This window comes from Brachypodium distachyon, chromosome 1, assembly GCF_000005505.3.
Source record: "Brachypodium distachyon strain Bd21 chromosome 1, Brachypodium_distachyon_v3.0, whole genome shotgun sequence".
NCBI classification, from domain to species: Eukaryota; Viridiplantae; Streptophyta; class Magnoliopsida; order Poales; family Poaceae; genus Brachypodium; species Brachypodium distachyon.
In genome coordinates this window covers 28,997,707-29,022,593 of record NC_016131.3, presented here as the reverse complement: position 1 = coordinate 29,022,593, position 24,887 = coordinate 28,997,707, and the positions used below count along the sequence as shown (strand labels likewise).

The window sequence follows — 24,887 nt, the reverse complement described above, 5'->3', positions numbered from 1 at the left end:
ACTAAAATGCCCTCGCCACCACCTGGCTTCCTCCCCCGCGTCCGTCTCAGCACCGCCTGCCTTGACGCCACCCACACCTGGCCTCCTCCCCTTTTCCCCCATCTCGGCCTCTCTGTACAGCCGGTGGTGCCACCGTACGCACCTTCGCCGTCCCTTTCGTGGTTGCAGGAGGCTGCCGACGAGTGAGAGCCAGGTCCGTGGGAGGCCGCCGGAGATAACAATCTTGGGGTCGCCGGTGGAGCGACGCCTGGTTCGGTTTGCCGAGACCACCACAACCTCAGCTGCCGTCGAGTACAACACGACGAACGTAAGGTGGGGTTGTTCGTCTGTAATCACGGTGCGAGGAGCCCTTCGACGGATGCTCGGAGACTTCGCCCACGCCTTCTCCACTCCCAACAGACCACTCCACGTCGCCCGCCGCCGAGCGATGGCCATCGACTAATCCATATCGATGCCAATGTACTGACTCGAATGATGGTACAGTATTTCTGCTCGCCGCGTGTTTGATGAAATGTGTACTAGAGATACACACATATATGGTGAACGACTGAGTGTAATCGGTTATGTGGCATTTTATTTCAATTTGACAAGGAGCATGACAATTTGGTCGATGAGCTTCTACAAGGTGAGTACACTGCCAGATCAAAAGGAATTGGAGAGGAGCAAAAGGTTGTGTGTGGACTGGAATCAGATTTTGGGAGTATGAAATAAACTCCCAAATCTTTCTCCTTTGAAACCTGCGAACCTTTTTTTTTGTACATCTTCTTGCGGCTGCACTTGCTCTCCAACATGGAAAGAAATATTAACACCAATAAGAAATGATATGGTTATCAGATGCTTGTAATTTCAATATTGGATATGTGTTATGACTATCATATGCTTGTAATTTCAATAGTATTCCAGAGATTGCTTTGTCGTTGGTAATACTTGATAAAATTATGCACCAAGTTGATGGTTTGTCTTAAAAAAATGAAAGTATATTTTGACTAATCAATTTCAGGGCCTATCTACCCAAGCTCCTACAGAGTTTTCTGTTCAAGATGCAGGCACCAACTTCAATCGAAGATGATTCGGTAAATGTTTAATTGCGACTTGATTGCCTATTGAGTACAAAACTACTCAGCTTTTGGCAAATGTAAGATTCTCTAATCGATGTCTTGCAATCCATGGGTAATTGATTATCGTCTTATTGCTTTTAGTTTCAGATGGAGGGCCTGGAGGTATCATTTCTACTGCCTATCATGCGTACCAGGCATCCTTTACAGCTTGGACCATAGTGACTGAAATTATTCCTGTCCCGGAATATGTTTTGTTGTATGCATATAACACGTATTCCTTCCAGGATGTATTAGAAAACCAGGGCCGTACCTGAGAAATTTTTGTTTTGTTATTTTCATTTGGTGATCGTTTAAAACATAGGGAGTAGCCCCCAGAATTTTACTTGTAAGTTTTTGTTCCCAAGATTGTGTCTCCGTGCTTGTATTCTTGTACAGTGTATTTGTATCTTTTAGGATTTTACTGATATCTTGATAGATGTGATCAATTTATCTTGTGCATTATGTGTGGTACATGAATTTTCACATGCATTGTGTGCGGTAATCAGCATATATGGGAAGCAGGTGCAAGGCAATATTTGTTGCAACAAGTCATAAGCCACAACAATGTGGTCATTGTGAACTATAATGTTTTTTTTAATCTGTGTTTCTATGCTTGACTTTGTTGTTCTGTTGCAACGCATGGTCAGTCTGCTAGTTTACTATTATCTCATTGCATGCATGCATCCATAATTTTGATACAGAAAAAGTGAAAAAAGACATGATTGGTAAAATCAACTCTCCTATAGCTGGCTAGAGCCCTGAACAGGCATATAATTACAATCACGGTTCACGAGCTGCCTTTCGATTCATCAGCTTCCTTGCATCAATGTGTACAGGACAGGCAAACTGCGCATGGGTTGCTCGTTACAGCTGCATCACTGCATGTTCGAGAATTTCGATACAGACACGAAATGAACAAGGCATGATTGCTGAAATCAACTATCCTATTGCTAGAGCCCTAAACCCTATGAGGCCTGGAGACGGAGATGGTCTTCTTCACCATCATGGAGCTCCCGCACTTTGCTCGGCTCCTCTCCTTGATGATCGGGTGCATCTTCCGTTGCCTCTGCTTCAGCATCTCCGGCGCCTCTACGACTTGTATCCTGCGCTGTCGCTTCGCGTTTTCCGCTTCTTGGTACCCTTCCTGGAACTTGCGCTTTGTGGCCTCCATGATCTTGTCGTCGGAGCAGAGCCCGGCACGGTCGCCGCGGACGACGCCAACGGCGGGAGCGGGAGACACCTTCTTGGGTTGCGGCGGCGGCATTTCGGTGATTTTCCGCGTGTTCTTGGCTGACGGTTGGAGGATCTTGGCTGAGACAGGCTGCTGGTCGGCAACGATCTGGTCGGGCATCGGAATCTGGTCCAGCTTCTCCGTGGCCGCCCTGAACCTGACGAGGTCGTCCTGGAACGTCGCCCCCCACCGGCTCACGATGCCGCGGGCGAGGACGCGAACCCGCTCCGATTCGTGCTTCTGCAGAGCACGGACGGCCTTGGCGATGTCCGTTTTGGCGAGCACCGTCGGCATCGCAGGGACCAGCCGCAGCGTCTCGAGGGACTCGGCCATGGCGTCGTCGAGGATGAGGCAGAGCCGCTCGGCCTCCCGGTCGTCGTCGGTGGCGTTGCAGAGGAGCTCCACGATGTCTCCCCTCGCTTCCCGGAGCTCGTCGCGGCGGAGGTCCGGGTCGGCGGCTTCGATCGCGGCGTCGATGCTGTCGAAGGCGGCGAAGAACGGCTTCCAGCGGCGGAGAGGGCTCTGCGCGGCCATGGTTGCAGGCGGCAAAGTGAACGCGAGCTCGTCGATCGCTATCAAGCGGCCGGGTGGTGCTCTCGATCTCGTGGTCTCGTGCATTGGATGGAGAGAAAGATGGAGCAGTTGTTCATCGCCTATGCGTGGAGCTATATTTCTCCCGGCCAGAGAGCAAACCGAGTTCGAGCAGGAGAAGCCCAGCCGCGTGCTCCGTTGCGAGTCCGAATCCACGACGGCCTCCGTCTACGCGTTGCGCGCTTGCGCGTGCGCCCCGCACGCCGGTGGCGGAAACCCCCGCATGAGGAGATATGAATATGAATGATGAATGTATCATCAATCCTTTTTTTTTTCCATCAACGATCTTTCGGTAAATTACACAAAATACACAACGAGAAATGGCCTGGGTCACCTGCATTGACAACAAGTCCATGGTACGTATGATCCACATGCCAGTTTATGTGTCATGACACATGAGGGATACTGTGAAATGGTAAGCTTGGGTTAGATGAAAACGATTTCCCTGAAACATGTCGCTATGTGAAAAGATGAACTGTGCTAGATCACTGCCCAATTGTTGTGGCTTGTGTAATCAATCTTTAGTTTTTTTCTGACCTAGGCGACCCCCATTTTCCATTGCCACAACGGAAACAACAAGGTCTTGGATACAACCAGAGTAAAGCAGAGGGAAAAGGAGGGGGGAAGCCAAACCTACGTTGACAACAAGAAACCCACTGCACCATAGCCGTCTCGACTATTTTGCCGTGGGACGAAAACCCGCCGCTAATCAATCTTTATTCTTATGAAAATTCAAGTTGCTAGTCATTCGTTCAGCCTATCAAAATTTAATTGACACCATTCGATGTGGTACATATATTTATATTGTAATGGATTTGTTTGATGTATACTTTTGAGATTTTATATTCACAAATAATTATTTTAAGATAAGTCTTATTAATTTAGCGTAAAATTGAAAAATATGAGCACATAAATATTTAAAATACTCATGTGTAATATTTTTTTTTATTCCATAGGTCAAGCGTGCATTTAACTAGTTTACTCGTAATGATTGATCTCTCAAGTACATCCATACAATCTTGAACATCAGGAGTATATATTGAGTTGATTGACTACCCCAGAAAACAGATAAAAATAAGTCGACCAAGAAAATCTTCATAGGTCGCTGCTCTGGATGTTCAATCAACTTGGTGTTCTTTTACAAAGTCATAAGGAGTATCATGTTGGAAATGCCAAGGCCTCATTAGAGTATTTGATTCCAAATGAGTGTTTGTCTTGTAGAGAGTGTTATAGTATGCGAAGCTTCAGCATCCCAATCGCCTCATGTAATGCTTTTCGAACTTAAATGTCAGATACGTCCAACTCACTCAGCGATTTCAGCTAGGTCGCGAGCTTGTGCTGCGGTGAATACACATGAATGCTGCTGCTAGTGCATGCACCATCTTTTCTGGATCATATACAACATCATGATCGACTCTATTCTCCATGTTGCTCTAATCGACCAGTGATTTTGCCTGCGCAGATGATCTGTGAATTTAAGAAGCAAAATACATATGTGAACACAGCAGTCTTCTCGTTACGATCTGTGTGAGGTACTGTCGAGCCATATGCCAGTAAAAGGGTGTAGAGTCAAATTTAAAACTTAAAACAGACAATTACAACACTGTTTTCATCTTATGGGTAATACAAAATCTTCAGTTAACAGTAGTAATGAAATGGGGAAAACAACACGATTTATCAGGAAGCCACTTTCAGACCCAAAGTAAGACATCTATATGAGGGAGCAAACATGCTGCACTTTAAATCGCTAGAAAGCACAGAATGGATGGGGCTAGTGTCACAAACTAACGGTAGAACACATAGAACACATACCTGAGGTTGATACTCTTCAGTTCAGAATGTCTGAAGCCTTCAGGTCTTTGTGCATTATAAGCATTGATGGCAGCCTTCACGAGGTAAATCAGCCATTCAAAGATTACAATTTTCAAGTGCAATTTTGAACCTGACTTTTCACTTGAGCTCTTTGCACCTAATAAAATAAATTTCATTTCATCACTAAACTAAGGACACCATAACTCCAAGTACACTCTTATATCTAGTTTGTTTACAAAAAAGGTTATGCTTCAGATCATGGTAGGATACAGGGACTAAGGCCTAATCGAGATAGCCCTGGAACCAGGTGGCGTGATGGCGCCTTGATGGCAGCCGCACCGGCATCACAAGGGGCAGAGAGGAAGGGGTCTGGGACTAGATTGATTTGACTTGCTTAATGAGAATCCTTATATAGAGCTGACAACCAAATCAGTTATCATGTTATGTATACAACTTGACTCATATACTTGTGACGATTTCTAGTTCATGGATCCAGATTCCAGATGCAAGGGAGAGTATTTGATTCCAAATGGGTGTTGTCTTGTAGAGAGTATATGTATGCAAGGCCTTCATATTGTATCAGATTTCATCATCTCTTAGGATTCTATCAGCCAGCATTAGAGCGGAATACTGCATTTTTGTTTGAACTTCAAATGCAAACCATTTTGCTATATGAGGTTGAAGAGAGGGTGGGATTTGTCTGCTGTTGTTTCTCACTGGTTAATCCAGTGCCATCACGCTACTGAACCATGGAGTGGGGTCATGAATACTTGGTTCACCTGGTCTGTGGATATGAATCAAATCAGGGCCATGTATACTGAATACATATCCATTTTTTTACACAGCAAGTCCATGTACCTATCCAACAATTTTTGAAGTGTAGTTCATTCGCACCGCCCTATATGAGCCTCAACATAAATAGGTATGTGAAAGATAGACTGTTCAATATTATACAGAATAAACTACTCCAATGCAAAAGAATTGTATGGCATTATACCGCGAAAGTGTAAGTCGAACTAATACAAAGGGAAAGAATGACAAGTATGTTACCTCCAAAGCAAAGCAAGAAATGGAACTCCATAAATCCTAGGTGTGGGTCAGCCTGACACTGACTATTCAGCAGCTGTGTTTCCTGTTCCTGTGGATCTGATCTTATAGTTACGGGAGGAATACATACTAGCAGGGCGAAGATGCAAGGTGGTAAATAAAAAACTCACCATAGGTGGACTATGAATGGATAATAGCTTTAGAAAATTTGAGAATATGAAGCCATTCAAGTCAAAGCAGGATGAGGTAAAGCAGGGAACCTTGGACCGAGAAAACACAGTTCAGTGTAGAAATAAAACAATAACTACAGTTCTATACGCTTTTCTAATGAGTCATGAGTGCACAGTTGAAATATCTACATAAAAAGTAACAATGATACATGTAAGAACATGCGAAAAATGGAGCAGTATGACAAACTTGTTTTGTTTTCTAGGTAATTAAATGCATATTAAAACAAGGTATGCCGCACATACCTCCCAACTGCAATCATGAGAACTGCCTTTGATTTGACTACAAATAGGAATTGGTACGATAGTCATGTTTCTGGCATTTAGCTGATCAAATGGCACAATATCTGAATGTTGCTCATCTCAAGTCAGTTCTGTACTATGCAAATCTCCATGCAACTTGCATATCTACCTCACTACTATCAAAACTGCACATATCTTCCTGGCCAAAAAGATAAAGGGGATTCACTTTTAGGTTAAATACAATATGGACACATATTTCATGATGGATACAATGAAACTAATTTGGTACCGTAAACCTTGGTATATATTTCTAAAAGGTTGGTCAAACTTAGAGAAGTTTGAGTTAGGACAAACCTAAATGTACTACTCCCTCCGGCCGGAATTACTGGTCACTGATTTAGTACAGTTTTGTACTAAATCTGGGACAAGTAATATGGGTCAGAGGGAGTACTATTTAGAAACGGATGGAGTATGGTTTTCTCAAGACAGTATCTAAAGATGTTGGATGGACATATTCCCATTACTCCCTCCGTTCCATAATTCTTGACGCAAGTTCTTTCTAAAATGATCGAACCTACACACTAAAATGCGTCTAGATACGACATAACTGCGTCAAGAATTATGAAACGGAGGGAGTATTTGCTAAATTATGACAAGTCTAACCTTACAACCAATATTTTCTACAGGTTAGAAGAAGACTAGTTATGACTTATGAGGGGGAGATGTGTTGCAACTTGCAATTTCAAAAGTGGGTGTCAGTTTGTATGCAAGAGTTTCCTTACATTAAAAAAATGCAGGAATGTAAAGTGCACCAATGGGCGCAAAATTACTTAAACGAGTAAGTTTTTTTAGCAATAACACATTCGGATAAAAGATGGCTTGGATTCAAAGTTCCAGACGAAATGAGCTGCTTTAAGAAAGTCTCCAGATAATTCAACTGATCCCAAGGAAAAGAGTGGCCTTACCATCTATTAGCACGAAAGACAACATCAGTCAGGCAGTTTCTCCATGGACTTCACCAACCAGTCTGCTAGATGCCTCATGCATGCCATTGGTCAACATAGCATTTGTCTGAGAACTAATGCAGCAGTTTTTATTCTCCATGGTGGACAGCAGCTGGGAACATATATCAACATAACCAACTTTAAGCAAACCATCATTCAGAATTTTCCAAGCAACTTCATCATGACTATAGCCCAGTTCAAGCAAGTCGCAGAACAGTGATTTAGCCTTCTCAAATTGTCCCTCGCTACAAAAACCTAGTATAAGAAGCTGGTACGACTCAAGATGAGGCTGGAACCCGCATTCTATCATGTTGCCAACAAATAAAGAGGCCTTCTCAAAAAACTTGATATCACAACAGCACTTGATAAGCAATGTGTATATCTCTTCGTTGGGTGTCATATCTTTTCCACACATATGATCAAGAAGAACACAAGCTTCTTTAATACGGCTGGCTTTGCAAAATCCTGCAATGAGAGATCTATATGTCGTTATTGTGGGATTTAAACCATGCTTCGTCATCCTTTCAAAAAACTGCCAAACAGTGTCCAACTCTATCAAGTTCCACATGCCGGAAGCATCTACATAATGAACATCAAGATTCCCTTTTAGAAGATGCTTGAGAAGAATACAATAGGTCCCATAATTTGGCTCACATGATGCATCCATCATGCACTTCAAAGTTTCAAATGCACGATTAATGTATCCCATATGTCCACAGCCATCAATGAATACGTTGTAGGTCACCACATCAGGGGCAACACTTTGTCTTTCCATTTCCACAATTAATTTCTCAGCCTCCTCTATTCGACCTTCCTTGCAGTACGAGTTTATGAATACAGTATATGTGGTTGCACTTGGCTTATGCCCTGATGAAACCATTTCATCGAACATCCTTTTTGCATGGTCATGCTTCCCTTCTCGGAGCATTTCATTGATTAGAGTTGTATATGCAACAGTGGTACATTTTATTCCCCTTCGAGTCATTTGATCAAGTATTGGCAAAGCTTCCTGCAGCTTCTTCTGTTTGCATAAAGCATGCAATAGAACACTATATGTGTATGAATCTAGTCTGCAGCCCTTACTGATCATCTTCTCTGCAAGGGCAGCAGCAAAATCAGTGTTGCCTGCCTTGCTGAATCCATCAATTAAAGCAGTATACTGTATCTTGGTTAGGGCTACTCGTTTTCCAACAAGAAATGAATAAGCTTCTTCAGCCCTTCCAGCTTTGCAAAGCGCACCAGTTAAGACAGTGTATGATTGTTCATCAGGTGTCAAACCATTCTGCTCCATCATTTCAAACAACCTGAAAGCATTATCAAATTCATGTTGATTGCACTGGCCTTGAACCAAAGTGGTAAAGTTGATAACATTAGGAGTTACTCCATTCTTTTGCATTTTAGATATTAGTGCCATTGCCTTGTTAACTTTCTTGTCCTGAATCAGCCCATACATCAGAGAGTTATAGGTCCAGGCATTTGGCCGGCAACCATCTCGTTCCATCATTTTCAAGACCTCTAGTGCGAAATCAACCTTTCCGCTCTTGCAGTAGCCATCAATTACAGACGTGTATGTGAACACATTTGGAACTAAACCAGTTGCCGAAATTTCAGTTAACAACTCTTTAGCCTCTTTTAACATATCCTTCTTAATGAGGCTATTGATCAACTTTCCATACACATGTAAATCAAGTTCACATTTACTCGACATCATATTATTTTTCACTCTGAGTGCATCATCAATCCTTTCAGCCTTGCAATACCCATCGATCAAGTTAGTGAATGTAACAACTGTAGGTCTAAAACCTCCTTTTACAGCATTATCCAGTAATTGTTCAGCTTCGTCTATATTCCCATCACTGAGGCCATGAATCAAAGTGTTATATGTCCAATCATCCGGGTCACAACCATTTCCTCCCATCAGCTCCTTAATCTCCAATGCATCCTCCATCCTTCCTGACTTACAGTACCCCGCAATCATTGCATTATATGTCCTAATACCAGGAACAACACCTCGCAGAGGCATTTCATCAAGCAACAACCTGGCATCGTGAACCCTACCCTCCTTACATAGGCCGCTGATCAAGAAGTTATAAGTGTGTGCGTTCGGGGAGCACCCATCCCCCCTCATCATTAACAATAGCACAAATGCTTCCCTTGCACACCGTGCCTCACAGAGACCCTGAATTAAAATGGTGTAGGAGTACTCATTTCTCCGGCAACCCATCAGCGGCATCATCAGCAATAGCCAGCAGGCCTTCCTCAAGTTACCCGTTCTACAGTAACCCAACACTAGTGCATTAAATGTGAATGTATCTGGCTCCAGCCCACACTCCAGCAACAGTTTGAAATACCTCTGTGCCCTGGCAAGATCACCCTCCTTGCAGTATGATTTAATCATCACATTGTACGTCATCTTATCCGGCAACAGCCCGTCCTGCACAAGCTTCGAGTATACCCTCTCCATCTCCTCCATCATATCGAACCGCGAGAGGGACCTAAGTGCGAAGTTGTAGCACGCCGGGGACAGCGCGTGGCGCGGGGCACCTGTTCGACAGATTGCCTGAATGGCGTCGGCAGACACGCGCATGCCCTCCGCGCTGTCAGAGCAACCGAACATGGAGAAGACGAGCTTCTCGTAGCTCGCAGGGGACCGCCAGCGGGAGAGGAGGTGGAGGAGCGCGGCGTGGGAGCCGGCGGTGTGGCGGAAGCCCGGGCGGCGCGCGAGCCACTCGAAGAAGGCGAGCGCGGTGGCGGGGTCGGGGGCGGGGCAGGCGGTGCCGCGGAAGAGGTCGGCGACGTGCGCGGGGGTGACGGAGGGGGCCAGGCGCTTGTAGGCCCGGCCCTTGTTCCAGCGGCGCGTGGAGATGATACGGCCGAGCTCCGCGACGACGTCGGGGGTGGAGGTGGAGGCGGCGGAAGCGGCAGCTGCGCGCTGGGAGAGGGGCGGGAAGCGCCGCATGGCGAGCGGCAGAGGCGGGGTTTAGGGTTTTGTGACGGCGGAAGCGTTTGAACGGGGGGTTTAGCCGCGCGCCGGCGCGGAGGAGGAGGCGGCGGGCATGCTTCGCTGGCTTGGCCCTTTTTTCCTTTCTTTTGCCTCAATTCACTCCTGTTTGGTAGAAGCCGCTCATTCCATGGGAGACGCGTCGATCTCCACCGTTGGTCCGTCGCTAATTGATCCGACGGTTTGTACTGTTGCGTCAACCCATGCTTCGACTCTGTTCTCGTGCAGCTTAACTGTTTGAACAATCCTCGTGCGACCGTCTCCAAACGTTTACACTCAAATCCATAAAAAAAAAAATGCACTGTTGTCAAGTCTCTATGGCTTTCTTATTACGTGGCTTCTTGAACACATAAATACAGAATCAAGATGATGCTCCTTAGGGTTACAACATTATGATCACTAGAGTCTCCAAATTTGCAAAGCATACCGAGAATGGGGCCATATAGAGCCATCCAAACCTTGTGGCATGTCAACATTTGAGATGATGTGTGCCAAAACCGCAAGGAGTGATGGAAACTAGGTGAGGACCATCTTCTTTCTCTTGAGAACCTGGTGTATGGGTAGCAATGGATTTATGTAGCGGATTTGCTCTTGTTTTTTGTTATTTGTTAGGTACAGAATTTGTTTGCAGCAAGTCTAACACTAGTTAAGTGCCTATTCATTGTTGTGTAGTTCAATATACTATTTAAAACAAAAAATGTAACAAATGATTTTTCTGTAAGAGTGTGTCCTCTTTTTTGACAGTTTTTTATTGGGTTCTAAGTTTTGGGAAATCTAGTGCTTACTGTACACATGTAAAGAATGCGCTAATTGTATATTAGATTAGGGGTCCTGATTTTACAATCGTGAGAAGATTCAAGATACCATAGTTTCTAAAAAATGTGTGGAAAAAACATACCACTTCAACTGTAATAGATTTACCGCAGAGTTAACGAGATAAAAAAAAGAGATAAAGATTTCAAGTTGTTTGTCATACTTCATGAAAATGGTGTCCTCTTCTTGTTAACTTTTTAAGTTTAGCGCAATTTATAACAGCATACATGCAATAAGAGCTTCTACAAAAATCGATTAACCTTAGTGACTCATAGCGAACCGTGGTTTAAGAATGCTAATATAGAGTAGTGAGAAGAAAATTAACTACTTGTGGAGAGTCAACTAAGTGCCAACAAAAAAATTATCTTGTTATCATTGTACGCCATCACATGTAATGTCAATAAAGAATCACGATCAACTCAAATAAACAATCATTGTATTAAGTGTTGTTTTACTCTCTTTATGTTTAGACGCTGAGTCCAACAATGGTGTTATCATGAAATTGAGTCTAGCTCACGTGGTTGGGTTCTCTCCATAGTAGGTAATGTAATTGTAAACAGCGAGACGTCTATGATGACTTCGTTAATCTTAATATCTGGCGGCTCAATCTATCGGAGATAATCATAATGGTATGGAATGAGTGTGTGTGTCGTGCATGTTTGCGAGCATTTGTGTTATACTCCTTCTGTCCCATATTTAATGAATTTCTATTACATTGTATCTAGATGTTTTCTAAGTATAGATACATTCATATTTGAACAAATTTGAATCACTTAATATTGAACGGAGCGAGTAGTATTTTGTGTGTGCGTACGTGCATGTTGCGATCATTTGTGTTAAAGTACTTTGTTTCCTTAAGTAACATTTGAAACGATATTTTTGACAGATGTCATACGGCCAAAACGACCGTCGATTCGACACTATGGCGACACGGTCATCGTCATCGTCTCGTCACAATCGCCATCGTCTGGCTCGCAGCAACCCCGTGCCTCCACACGCCCCCGGCACAAAAGTCCAAAGCCGAGCCTTCCTCCTCCTCTCGAGCTGCTCGCCACCACCACCACTAGTCCACCTGCACCACGCGCCTCGATCGGCCTCGCCGCCGCCGCCGCCGCGATCCCCCGCCGCCGATGCAGTCCCTCACCGCCCCCGCCGCCCGGCCGCTGCTCCCGCGCTCCGCCCACCTCCTCCGCATCCCGAGCCCCCCTCCCTTCCCCCACCTCCGACGTCGCTGCTCCCCCTACCTACCCCCCAAATCGCTATCCCTATCCTCCAGACCCCCGCTCATCCTTGCGGGCCGCTCCTTGCTCTTCACCCCACGCGCCCACGGCGACCACCACCACCATCACGACCACAGCCACGGGCACCATGGACACGGCCACGGCCACCACGGGGTGGGCGTGCGCGAGGGGGGCGGGAGTGCGGCGGTCATGCGGTTCGCGAGGGCGATCGGGTGGGCTGCCGTCGCCGACGCGCTGCGGGAGCACCTGCAGGTCTGCTGCATCTCCCTCGGCCTTCTCCTCATGGCCGCCGTCTGCCCGCACGTCGCGCTGCTGAACTCGGTCAGGCGTCTGCAGGCCGCGCTCATCGCCGTGGCCTTCCCTCTTGTCGGGGTAAGACCCACTGACTCTTCTCGGTTGTTAGTTTTCAGTTAGGGGCAGCTACGAGCAGTTCAAGTATCAATGCCATGCGACCGGGACTTCTTCAATGCAAATCATACCCTGAGGATTTTGACATCAGGGAAAGTTTTGGTGGAGTTCTCTCTCATGTAATTAATTTTTGTTGAGAAATTTGCTCTGAAGAGTGTACAGAGAGTAACAACTAATATGATACCATTACATAAAGCAAGCTGATAAAATGAATCAGCATGAACTTCCACCTCGAGCTTCCGAACAGCCGAGATAATAGTCTTGATGCTTTAGTACAGGTTTGGAGGTAATATCTAGTGCAGACTCCATACTAGGTGGAGAATTTAAGATCATGTTGATTCTAGCAGCAGACCAACACAGAACATATTAAGTTAAAAAAGTTGAGGAACAAGGAGGTATCATTGATAATAGTCTACATCATGGAAATTTCATGTTCAACCTACAGAATCTCTTCTATAAGTAACTGTGTATGTCCAATTAATTGAGGGTTTCCATAATTGTTTGAAAGCTGTCCATTCGTTGCGACGTGATTGATTCCTAATTAATTGGGTTTTTATAATTAATGGATCAGTGGCATTGGTGGGTAAATTAAACCTGTTGTACAACATGCATCACTGAAGCCACATGAGACATTGGATTCAGCCAGTTGGATGGCTGAGATCTTTTGGATTGGCCACGACTCGTGCTTTTAATAGTTGTATAGATATAGATGACAATTAGAGCTATTGTTTACATTCTTTTTTTGTGTGCTTGTTACATTTCATTGAACAAGGAAATGTGATGCTTGCTCTTCTCTTTTACTTTAGCACATAATATTTCATTGCTTTAAGATTTGAGATTGCTTGCCATTAGAATACTAATGTGACATTTCTTGCTTTTATTGTAGGTTTCTGCAGCACTTGATGCTCTTCTAGATATTGCTGATGGGAAAATAAATATACATGTCCTTATGGCTCTTGCAGCATTTGCATCTATATTTATGGGAAACTCATTGGAGGGTGGTCTGCTTCTTGCAATGTTTAATTTAGCTCATATTGGTACAAGTTTTTGGCAGCCTTAAAAAAATTCTCTCCTTGCTAGATCCTGCTTGTGTATTTATTGATTATTTTTTCTTCTGCTGTTATTTCTTACAGCTGAAGAATATTTTACAAGCAAGTCAATGTATGATGTGAGGGAACTGAAGGAAAATCATCCAGAATTTGCACTGTTGTTAGAAACAAGTGGAGACGAATCAGCACAATTTTCAAATTTGAGTTATACCAAAGTTCCTGTCCATGACCTTGAAGTGGGTTCTCATATTTTGGTCAGAGCTGGTGAGGTGTGTTGTTTGTTCATATAGAATTTTCTTTGTCCTTGCATTTTCTATTTTGCTTTTCATATTCTCTTCACGGTTATCAGATTGTTATTCTCTTTTTCATTGGCCTCTCCTAATGTTTCTAACTCAGCACAATGGTGTAACCTATCTTCTCCTATCCCTTTTTGGTCTTTTCATTTTGATGCTACTCCGTATTTCACTAGTCTAGATTGTTCAAAATTTTGTCTCATTGTGGCGCAGTTCTTGTATTCATTAGGCTGTGCCTGTTGATGGAGAAGTTTACCAAGGATCATCGACAGTCACCATTGAACACCTCACCGGTGAAACAAAACCTCTTGAAAGGGCTGTGGGGGATTCTATACCAGGTGGAGCCAGGAATTTGGAAGGAATGATGATTGTAAAGGTTGATCCTTTATTCTTTGCTTGTTTTTGCTCCTAATCCTGAGCTACTTTATTTTTCTTACATGTTTGTTATATGGATTTTAATGTGTAGTGCTAAAATCACACATACAGTGGATGCACTATTTATGTGATTTTATTAAAGATCATATACCTGGCAGTTACTGAGTGGAAGGTCTGTAATATGTAAGTTGATAGTCAGTTTGGTACTTCATAGTCATTTGAGCGGAAACAATGCAAGACTGACACGAGAATATTATTCCTAGTTAACTAGTTAATTTAATAGAATGGACAAACCTTCAGTTTCAATTTTTAGTACTACTAGAAACGATTTCCTGTTCCTTATTTTCTTTTCTAACATTGTAAACCATTATGATTGAATTGGTTCATTCTAGAATGTCTCATTGTCATGCTTTTATTCCATCATCTTTGTTAAAGGTGACCAAGTCATGGGAGGATTCAACACTCAACAGAATTGTCCAGTTAACTGAAGAGGGCCAGCTAAACAAGCCAAAGTTGCAAAGATGGCTAGATGAGTTTGGAGAGCACTATAGCAAAGTTGTTGTGGCCTTGTCATTGGTTGTTGCACTACTGGGACCATTCCTCTTTAAATGGCCCTTTTTCGGTAACTCAGGTATTCCCCTAAGGTCACACAACATGTCGTGTCGATACAAATACATGGAGCAAATTTGACTCTGTATGTGTCTAATGCTTGATACTATATGCTTCAGAAAACATAGTACTATGATTTGGCAATTTTACTGAACTTGTTCACTGAGCTTCAAAATTGAGCTTTCTGTGTTCTGACATTTTCTTTAGTCTGTAGGGGGTCAATTTACCGTGGATTAGGACTTATGGTGGCTGCATCCCCGTGTGCACTTGCCGTAGCTCCATTAGCATATGCCACAGCAATCAGTTCTCTTGCAAGTAAGGTACTGCTTGGAAGTTTCAGTGTTTCGAGCTCTTTTGGTTATTTCCTTCATTTGATATGGGGCATTGCATTTTCATCTACTCCCTCCGGCCCATATTACTTGTCTCAAATTTGCCCAAATATGGATGTATCTATGTTTAAAAAGCGTCTAGATACATGTAATATTTCGACAAGTAATATGGGTCGGAGGGAGTAATAAATTTCATGACAGTAACTAGATTTTTTTTTCTGATTCTTTTATCACCGTGATACTTTTAACTCCATTTCTCTGTCCTATGGTTATGTGCACAAGGATTGCTAGAGATAAGAGGATATTAATCTGAATCCTTTGTTGCAACTATTAGCTGTGCTTATGTAGCGCTTCCTTAGTCCTGGCATGAATGGGTTACGGGAGGATAGCAGTTATTACTCTGAGCCCATCCTATGAAACTGTGTTATCTTAGTGATAGCTTCTTCTGAATGTTCTTTGGCAATTTACTATTACCTGTGCCCTGTGGGCCTGTTTCTCAAATGAACTTTCTTCTCCAGTGGCATAGTGTATTTGTTGATCCTCTCGTTTGTTCCGCTGTAGGGAATTTTATTGAAAGGTGGGCATGTCTTAGATGCTCTTTCTGCTTGTCAGTCTATTGCTTTTGACAAGACAGGCACACTAACAACTGGGAAGCTTATGTGCAAAGCAATCGAGCCCATTCATGGACATTTGGGTGTGAATAATGGTCTCAATACTCATTCTTGCTGTACACCAAACTGTGAAAGTGAAGCTCTAGCTGTTGCTGCAGCTATGGAGAAAGGAACAACCCATCCTATTGGAAGGTGGAGATCATAGATAACTTTCTCAAAGCCTATATATTATTGTATTTTCTTTCCATGCATAATTATAAAACCTTTGGACATGCAAATGCTAGGAGTGTATTGGATCTAGTTCACTTGGTACAAGCATATTGATAAGGGAACCTATTGATAATTACTATACCTGCATTGAGTTTATACTCAAACTCAGGCCAATACTGCTGATAGCCAGATTTTCACTGGGCAGTGCTTGACGAAACAAAAATCCGCTAGTTCATTTTAATTATTCATCAATAATGGCTTTAGTTAAAATTTATGTCTGGTTTGACGTACCAGAATCATCCAATATACAAGGTAATTTTCCATGTTCAGCTGTTATCTATTGGTATACTGTAAAAACAATGTTCTTCAGTGTGAAATGCAATGTGCAACCTTTTTTATCTAATTATAGTCGCGCCGAGAAAGATATGTTTGTGTGTTTCTTAAAAGAAGGTATACATGTGCACTGCTAATCACTAATAGGTGCTGGTTCATTCTTGCGATACAGATAGTGCGTAATGTACTTTATTTACAGTACATCATGTATTCCTTTTCTGCATTGAGGCGACAAAAAGAATTATTTCTTGCCTTTAAATTTGGTGTAAACTTTCTTGTCTTCCGCTATTTTAAGCATGATGTTGAAGCTCTTAATGTATAATCTCTATTCTTTATATTATCTTGTATACCATATGATATTTTTACACAGCAGTGAGTTTGACACAATGATTCTATGATTCACAGGGCAGTTTTAAACCACTCTGTTGGGAGAGACCTCCCAGTGGTTGCTGTAGAAAGTTTTGAGAGCTTACCTGGTAGAGGAGTTGTTGCTACTTTGAGCGGCATAAAGGTATGTGCAAGTTAGATAATATATATTTCAACCTGCAAAGTCGTATGGAAATTGTTAGTAATATCAAGAAAACTTCTGCTATTGTTATGTGGGATATTACTTTATACTTGTATACTTGGCCGTTATATCTTGGAACACAGAAATTGTAGTAATTATGCTTGTGCTGTATTTTTTTGGGGGGCGCTGGTGTGCTGTAAATTGTTTATTTTGAGAATCATTTCTAAATTTAGACATATTGACATTAACGGTGTATTGAAGATTCATAGGAATCTTTGAGCAGCTAGAGAGAAATGTGACAGTGAATCTTGAAAAAAAAAGAGCTGTTTGCTTTGATTTGTTTTAGCTGCCATTGGATTATATATCGTAAAAGAAACACCCTTAAAACAGCACAATGAGAAATAAAATATTATGTGGTGGATCAAGTTTGGATGGTTTAGATCAAATTGTCTAATCATCTCATGTGAGTGAAAAGGCAAAGGTGTCAAGTGGAATAAGTCTTATATTGAGCAATGCCAATGGTCTTTAATTTACTTTAAGCCACACATCAATTGTTGCAGAAGTTTGTTTTTGTTCTTCTATTTCAAGGTTATTATATTCCCTATATACTCATTATGTGTGTGGATGCCTCTCTTAGATTCAAAAATTAGTATGCTCAGTATGGTGTTGTTTGATCAGTATTGGATCTTTATATGTTAATTTGGCCCCTCATCTATTTGTGTTACAGGCAAGAAACACCGAAAATGAGCTTGCTAAGGCATCTATAGGCTCTGTGGAATATATTTCTTCGTTATACAGATCTAATGGTGAATCTGAGCAAATAAAAGAGGCAGTAAAAAGTTCTGCATTTGGGCCTGAGTTTGTCCAAGCTGCTCTATCAGTAGATAAAAAGGTAAGTGAAATTAGAGTGCAGATCTTCTCATTTCGTAGCATGCTTCTATCCCTTTCCTTTGATGTTCTTTTATGTCACTGTACAGTTATTTGTTTGAAACCCTGGTTGTTTGATGTAGGCATTCATATATAATTAGGTTTAATGAAAATTGAATTCAGGCTTGATAAACGTTTGGAATCTAGGATAGATTGGAATCTAGGATGGATATCTGAAGTGGATTACTGATTTAAGTTGACACTGAAATACTCATATGTCACCTTCAATAATAAACTGATTTGCCGAATGCTCTCATCCTGCTACTTGTTTTTGGTGTTTGGGTTATGATATGTACTAGGAGAGCAAACTAGAAATAAGAACAGAGATCAGACTGAATTTGATATTGACGAAAAGTACTGGTAGGCTGTAGGATGTAGTGTTTTTTCACCTATTGTTCTGCTTAATTCTTTTAGCAACATCCATTTGAGTGTGTTATCACCACCAGTTACCATATAAGTTGTTGCTTATTTAAGGACTACCTTCCATGTATTATTTATCCACTCATTGTTTTTCTCTTTTTCAGGTGACCCTTTTCCACTTTGAGGATGAACCCCGTATTGGTGTCTGTGAAGTTATATATACCTTAAGAGAAAAGGCTAAACTTAGAATCATGATGCTTACTGGAGATCATGAATCAAGTGCTCTGAGAGTTGCTAAAGCTGTATGTATTGATGAAGTTCACTGGTCTTTAAAGCCAGAGGATAAGTTGAACAAAGTGAAAGCAGTTTCAAGGGAGGGAGGTAGTTCAGTGTCTTCTGACTATCAAATACATTATTATGATTCTGATAAATTCTCCCATTTCCATATGTTATTCAATTATTGACACATCTACCTTACTGACCATTACTTAATAGAATCTTTTGCTTACTAAACATTGTTTTATTGTATATTTGAAACATTATGTACTTTTTGTCAACCCAGTTGTCCATCATAGAAATTTGTTTATCCAGCCATATGATTACTATTTTGTGTTGGTCAGTTCGCTTTGTTGTCTCAGAGGGAAGTTACTTCTTGTGGCTACTTAATATGTACTCTGTTTTTGTTTTCAGGTGGAGGTTTAATAATGGTTGGTGATGGTATAAATGATGCGCCAGCACTTGCAGCTGCAACAGTTGGTATCGTTCTAGCACAACGTGCCAGTGCAACGGCAGTAGCTGTTGCAGATGTTCTGTTGCTGCAGGATAATTTATGTGTGGTGCCATTTTGTATCGCTAAAGCTCGTCAAACAACTTCACTGGTAATGTCTCTTGTGGCTCAAATGCTCAATGCAAAACAAACTTACAGATACAATGAACTTACAGATACAATGTTTGTTCTTACACTGAGGTTCATCGTTACAGGTGAAGCAAAGCGTAGCTCTTGCCTTAACTTGTATCGTTTTTGCTGCACTTCCTTCTGTCTTAGGATTTCTTCCCCTTTGGTTGACAGTAAGTTCATTCTTCCTTGCATAATGACTTGTTGATGCCTCTGTGTGTGTAGCAAATTTGACTGTCATTTGCTAATGACCTGACCCCTAACAATCTGTGTGGCATATTATGAGTTAAAATATAGAGAAGAAAATATGGAAACTTTATATCGATTAGCATGGTACTCTTGTGTTGCCAAACAAGCATCTCGTATCAAGCCATTCATAGCCCGCTTGATGTGAATGGTTTGTGCCAAATCAATATGTGGTGTGGCTTGAAGGTGAACAGAAAGCCGCCACCAATTGTGATATAGTGGAATGTCACACTGTTTGGCTCGACAGAGCATAATGCTGTTATTCTGTGAAGAAAATCAATTAAGCTAACTCTGACATAAATTGACAGGTTGATTGTAAATGATAGAAAGAAAAATGCCTACTCCCTCCGATCCTAAATTCTTGTCGTTGTTTTAGTGCAAATTTGAACTAAAACAACGACAAAAAATTTGGATCGGAGGGAGTAGATAACTAATATGGTATATGTACAAAGTCCTTGTAAGCACGGTTAAGCTTCAAAATTAACTAAATTTGCCAGATTTGGCTTGTACTGTATTTGGTGGCCATCTATACGTGAAGTCTCTTGATTCACGTGCTTTTTTTTGTGATCAACTTCTGCCCAATATCTACGTGGTTTTATTGACCCCATGTAACACTGGTCATATAATGAAACTTCAATATGTCTATCATGTTGAAATGTGTTAGAGTAGAACACCAGTTGATTCCAGAGGTTTAGTTCTTCCAATGTTGAAATTGTAGTCATGTTCTGCATCACAAGGGAGCTTAGCATAAGTCATATGAGTCGCAACTCACCAGGCCACATATGTGGTTGAAGAGATAGTCATGTACATGTAGAATCTGTGCACCATAAGAAATTTTGAAAAATGAGCTTATGGTTGCAAATCACATATGCTTCCTGCTGAAGTCCCATGATATTTGAACACATTCCAGTTTTGATCTTGTCATTCTAAACAGTGTCCAAATTTCAGGTGCTTCTTCATGAAGGGGGAACCCTTCTAGTCTGTTTGAACTCGATACGAGCCCTCAACCCTCCTACATGGTCTTGGGCAGATGACATCCGGCAACTCTTTGATGCCATAAGAAAGTTCATGTCAGAAAAGTTGAATAGCTCCTCCTCAAATTTCTCAGCCAAGACTGTTCCGTTGTAGATATGTATAGCAACAGTTCTGTTTTGTATTTTGTTGGCATGAACTGGTGGGAGTTTAGTTGACTGGTTCTGACCTAACTTTTATAGGCTGTAGTCATAGCACCACCTTGTAAAGAATCACGCCTTGGTTCATGCTTTTGCACAAACAGCGCTGAGCATCCTGTAATCGAACTGTTGGTTGAGGCATGTTGGTCCAATACCTCGGTGAATCTATTGCATGGGCCACGTTGTTCAGCATGCTGAAGCAGCTTAATACCTGGAACTCCCAACGCTCCCAAATTGCACGTCAGTTTTTTTTACTGAATGCATAGATCGTGAATGGCATTGCGATAGCTATAGTGCTTCCTCTTTAGTTCGCTTCATCGCTGCCGGGCGCTGATTTACTGGGCCTTGTTTCCCTTGCCAATCATTAGGTGGTTTTGATTCCTTTGCCACCTATATGTTGCATATGCCTTTGCTTTTTGTTGTACTAGCACATTTTTGTTGTTCCAAAGGTAGATGTACTTTTTCTAATTTCCTTTTTTAAGCTGTGAATTTGTTTGCTGAACAGTTACCTAACATCTCATACCACTTTACAAGAGGCTCAAAGATATGTATTCTAAGGAGGTGGATGGGGCTAAAGAAAGTTTTGGGCAGATACTGAAAACAATTCTACTTATACTCCAAGAGGAACACAACATTATTTATTGATATACACAATTATTCTAACCATATGGGAATGGTGTGGGCTTTAGATACTGTGAAACTTGAGCAAGGAGGTGCCCTCGAGAAGAAAGATAGCGAGGAGGTGGCATCGAGAAGATGAGTTCATCCACAAAGTGGCCAGTCCTTGGAGGCAATCGATCACGCACAGATCGGTTCATTTTTCTTTGCGCAACAATGCCACGACACGCCGTGCCTAAGTACATGTAATAGTATCTCTCACATGGCATTGGCACATTCGGCACATCTTTTGCATCACGCGGATTTTATTAACTAATGGAACGCCGTGCTCGGCCTGCACCAACATTTTCAGTACCCGAAGGAGTGCTTCAGATTTATTCCTTTTGTACCCCTCCCCCCAATCCTTACATGACGAAGTTCGTGAGGACTTTCTGGACAAGATGCTCCCCATACACGACCTTCTCATACTTGGCGACGCCCCCTGTTTTCTCCCGGCAAAACTCCACAGGCTCCACCGTAGTGTCGAAGTTGGACTGTAGTATATATGAATGCGCCATTGGTTAATCCCAGAAAGAAAGAAAAAAGATTGAGTGTAAACTGCTCCAAAAGATCTTTTTTCTGTGGATCTGTGGATCTGTGGATGCATACCTCGTAGAAGAACGCAACGGAGACACGGTAACGAGGGGAGTTGTTGACCACTCTGTGGAGCGTGGGCTGATATATCCCGTTCGACCAAACCTAAAACCGAATGAGATAACCGGTAACCGACTAAAGTTCATAAAACAATCAGTCAAGTTTGTTAGGGAAAGGAGCAGAGAGAAATGAGAAACCTTGAGCATGTCACCGATGTTGCAAACAAAGGTGCCAGGGACTGGCTTGGCGTATATCCACTCACCAGACTGGTTTCTCACCTGAAACCAAAAAATCATAATTTTGACACAAGGAAATCAATTATTAGCAAAGATTTTCTGCAATCCTTCTTTTTTTTTGTTTCATGGTAGAGGAAGCAGAGGGGATACACAAATGCAAGATTTGTATCAGAGTCTTGGTGGTGAAGGAGCAAGTACCTCAAGAGCACAGATGTCATCATCCTGGTTAACCAGCGTCAGAAGGCCTGCAGTTTAACAAAATGAGGGAAAGGATTTCCAAGATTTTTTTGGTACGAAGTGCAAGACCTTCCACTGGTCTTTGGGGACAACAAAAGTCAAGAAGAAGAAAAATGGTTTTCCTTAGAGGCAAGCAAACTATGCTGGTATTAACTTTGTAATAAAGACAATGCTGCTCCACAACCAAGAGAGCTGTACTAACCATAATCTGTGTGAGCTCCACTGAATTGGCCACAGGATGGTATGGAATAAATAAGAAAAAGCAAAGTGAGGATAAATTTCTGCAGTATATACCACAAAACAGTAATAGTGAAATGTTTTTCGCTACCATCCAATATCAGTGCGTTGCTCTTGTGGAATGTCAGCTGAGACTGGATACCCAATCAACCTGAAAACCCAGAAAGCATCTCCTGCCATCCCGCCTTCGAAAGCATCCAACGGCGCACCCAATGCCAAGGCGATACCTCGCATGATTTTCCTTGAAAGATCTGAAATGAACAATGGCATGATAAACATCGGTAGGCGCTAGCGATGTTTGATATAGAAGAGTAATTCAGATGAGTTCAAAAGTGAACCTCGTACGAGGCTTAAATACTCTTCCAGGAGTACTTTGAAATTTGATGGGTAATCGGGCCTGCATCGAAGGTAAACAATTCCGTTCTGACTTACGGAGTATATTGAGTATTAAAGAGCATTCTTTAAATTGTGATCATTGTCATCACTAAATATTTGTAGGTACACAATGATGTAACATGATAAAATACACAATATAGTATCAGACTACTACTTCACATTATTTTTGTTTTAAAAATAATCAGCAATTAATTTTCTGATGCGCAAAAACAACCAGGAACTGAACCTTTTCTCCTAGACATCAAAATCATGTGGTGCTCTACTATAATATATGCCTTGAGAATAAATAACAGAAACAGAAACTTGGAAACATACCACAAATTAGATCCTTCCATTGGTTTAGCAAGATCTCCATATTTACCCGGTTCGATAGGCGTGTAGCACTACCATATTTGTTCACATGATTTAGCAATTTAGAACAACCTAAACAAGCATGAGAAGAAGATTCCAGTAGAGGTAAACTTACATCAATTGCTTCATGCATATCAGGTTTACCCTTGGTAACATTTTCACCTACTCTTTGATACCCTCTGACAATAAACCCAATGCAAAGTTTATCTTTAGAAAAAGGACCAAACAATGAGCTGCAAATTAAGGAAACAAGATGAATGTTTAAGAAACCACACCTATACCCACTCTGAGGTGTCATTTTGATCTTTAACTTTTCCTCATCGGGAAGTTGAAAGAACTTGCGCGTGACATCCCGAACTTCCGTCATTAGTGACTCCGCTATCCCGTGTCCTTTCTGTTAGTAATGTGCAAACATCATTTTACCTTAGCTTAGCTTAGACATCAGCACATTGTTTTCAGGTGTAACATGTGAATTCAACAACATTCAGAATCAATTTGTGTTCATCCAACAGAAGGTGGGGAAACCAGCTGAACAGAAATAAATTGAACATGGACAGACACCATTCTATCATTGATGTCAGTACTCAGTACAGCATATTGTTCGTAAATTCCTAACGGAATTTCTTTCCATTTATAGCTGAAACAATGCTGCAACAACATAAAGTTGAGTAAAATACCAGCAAGCCTGCTCCAATCGGTACATAAAAAATCTTCTTAGAAGTTCATATTTCCATCACAAACATTTGTTTAATGAGCAATTACCACATAAAAGAATCCAGCCTCCCTGCAGGCATCGTCCAACTTCCGGACGACGCCCAGCAAACCCTCGTCGCCGACCATGTCTGGATCGTCGATCTTCTCGACAAGCGGGCCGATGTCTGATCATGCAAAGCGGGAAAGAGAGAAATCTTTTCAAGACAAATAAAGAGTCAGAAATAAACAATGCATCAACTGTATCATTATCCTGTGCTTGCAGCGAGAATTTTCGGTAGCCTCGTTTTTCTCTATTATCTCCTCAAGGATAACATTTTTCCTTTTTTTCCATGGGACGCTGGGGCATATGGTGCCAAATTCTACTGATTTTTTTTTTGCGGGGATAAATTCTACTGAATATAACTCATGATTCTTGGCAGCAGGGAAATCTGCTGCAAGCCTGCAAGTACGAGTGCGGCGAGATTTATTCTGAAGAAAGCCTGGATTCCGGAATCTGTATCTCTCAGATGGAATCGTATCCACCAGTAGATATGGCGATGATGATGGAATAAACTGATAAATTAAACAAACAGCGTACCGATCAGAGGGATGGCCTTGAAGTCGGAACCCATGAGAGAGAGAGAGAGAGGGGGGGTTGGGATTTGGGGATAAGCGAGCGATGAGGCCGGACAAGGAGAGTGACGGCAGGATCAGCAATCAAAATGGCAGGTGAGACAGTGCGGCTGTGCTGTTTTGCCTACGTAGTGATGAAAGCGACACCACAACTGTACTGTACGCAACTTTTATGGCCAGCCCGCCGCTGTGTGTGGACGCAATGCGAAAAAAAGATTGAG

General features: G+C 42.1%; 4 protein-coding genes across 10 annotated transcripts; 1 reads left to right on the top strand and 3 right to left on the bottom strand.

Annotated features, from left to right (window-relative positions):
* Positions 1 to 1,776: 1,776 nt before the first annotated feature.
* On the bottom strand, positions 1,777 to 2,640 carry LOC100836405 (probable mediator of RNA polymerase II transcription subunit 26c). Its single transcript, XM_003560432.2, has one exon. The coding sequence runs from the start codon at positions 2,620 to 2,622 to the stop codon at positions 2,056 to 2,058; it is 567 nt and encodes a 188-aa protein (XP_003560480.2). The 5' UTR covers positions 2,623 to 2,640; the 3' UTR covers positions 1,777 to 2,055.
* A 1,205-nt stretch (positions 2,641 to 3,845) lies between these two features.
* On the bottom strand, positions 3,846 to 10,338 carry LOC100835791 (pentatricopeptide repeat-containing protein At5g65560). Of its 7 annotated transcripts, none has more exons than XM_014896506.2 (6): positions 7,214 to 10,338; positions 6,252 to 6,447; positions 5,949 to 6,038; positions 5,782 to 5,877; positions 4,732 to 4,888; positions 3,846 to 4,386 (listed from the first exon to the last, which is right to left on the bottom strand). In XM_014896506.2, exon 1 carries the CDS (start codon positions 10,209 to 10,211, stop codon positions 7,242 to 7,244), a length of 2,970 nt encoding a protein of 989 aa, XP_014751992.1. In that variant the 5' UTR covers positions 10,212 to 10,338; the 3' UTR covers positions 3,846 to 4,386; positions 4,732 to 4,888; positions 5,782 to 5,877; positions 5,949 to 6,038; positions 6,252 to 6,447; positions 7,214 to 7,241. The 7 variants fall into 7 exon arrangements, with proteins under 7 accessions (XP_014751992.1, XP_014751989.1, XP_010227383.2 ...); XM_014896503.2 differs by having other exon boundaries at positions 5,782 to 5,869; XM_010229081.3 differs by having other exon boundaries at positions 5,782 to 5,863.
* Positions 10,339 to 12,115: 1,777 nt separating this feature from the next.
* Positions 12,116 to 20,824, top strand: LOC100835171 (probable cadmium/zinc-transporting ATPase HMA1, chloroplastic). Its single transcript, XM_003560429.4, has 13 exons — positions 12,116 to 12,679; positions 13,602 to 13,752; positions 13,849 to 14,033; positions 14,287 to 14,433; positions 14,868 to 15,063; positions 15,249 to 15,361; positions 15,932 to 16,173; positions 16,930 to 17,035; positions 17,760 to 17,924; positions 18,484 to 18,700; positions 19,010 to 19,197; positions 19,301 to 19,387; positions 20,409 to 20,824. Exons 1-13 carry the CDS (start codon positions 12,197 to 12,199, stop codon positions 20,586 to 20,588), a joined length of 2,460 nt encoding a protein of 819 aa, XP_003560477.1. The 5' UTR covers positions 12,116 to 12,196; the 3' UTR covers positions 20,589 to 20,824.
* A 551-nt stretch (positions 20,825 to 21,375) lies between these two features.
* LOC100828467 (probable 2-oxoglutarate-dependent dioxygenase At3g50210) lies at positions 21,376 to 24,790 on the bottom strand. The gene is made up of 12 exons (XM_003563409.4): positions 24,632 to 24,790; positions 24,103 to 24,218; positions 23,616 to 23,734; positions 23,456 to 23,519; positions 23,305 to 23,372; positions 22,932 to 22,990; positions 22,685 to 22,844; positions 22,559 to 22,578; positions 22,318 to 22,364; positions 22,081 to 22,161; positions 21,899 to 21,988; positions 21,376 to 21,783 (listed from the first exon to the last, which is right to left on the bottom strand). The coding sequence occupies exons 1-12, from the start codon at positions 24,663 to 24,665 to the stop codon at positions 21,655 to 21,657; spliced, it is 987 nt and encodes a 328-aa protein (XP_003563457.1). The 5' UTR covers positions 24,666 to 24,790; the 3' UTR covers positions 21,376 to 21,654.
* Positions 24,791 to 24,887: the final 97 nt, after the last annotated feature.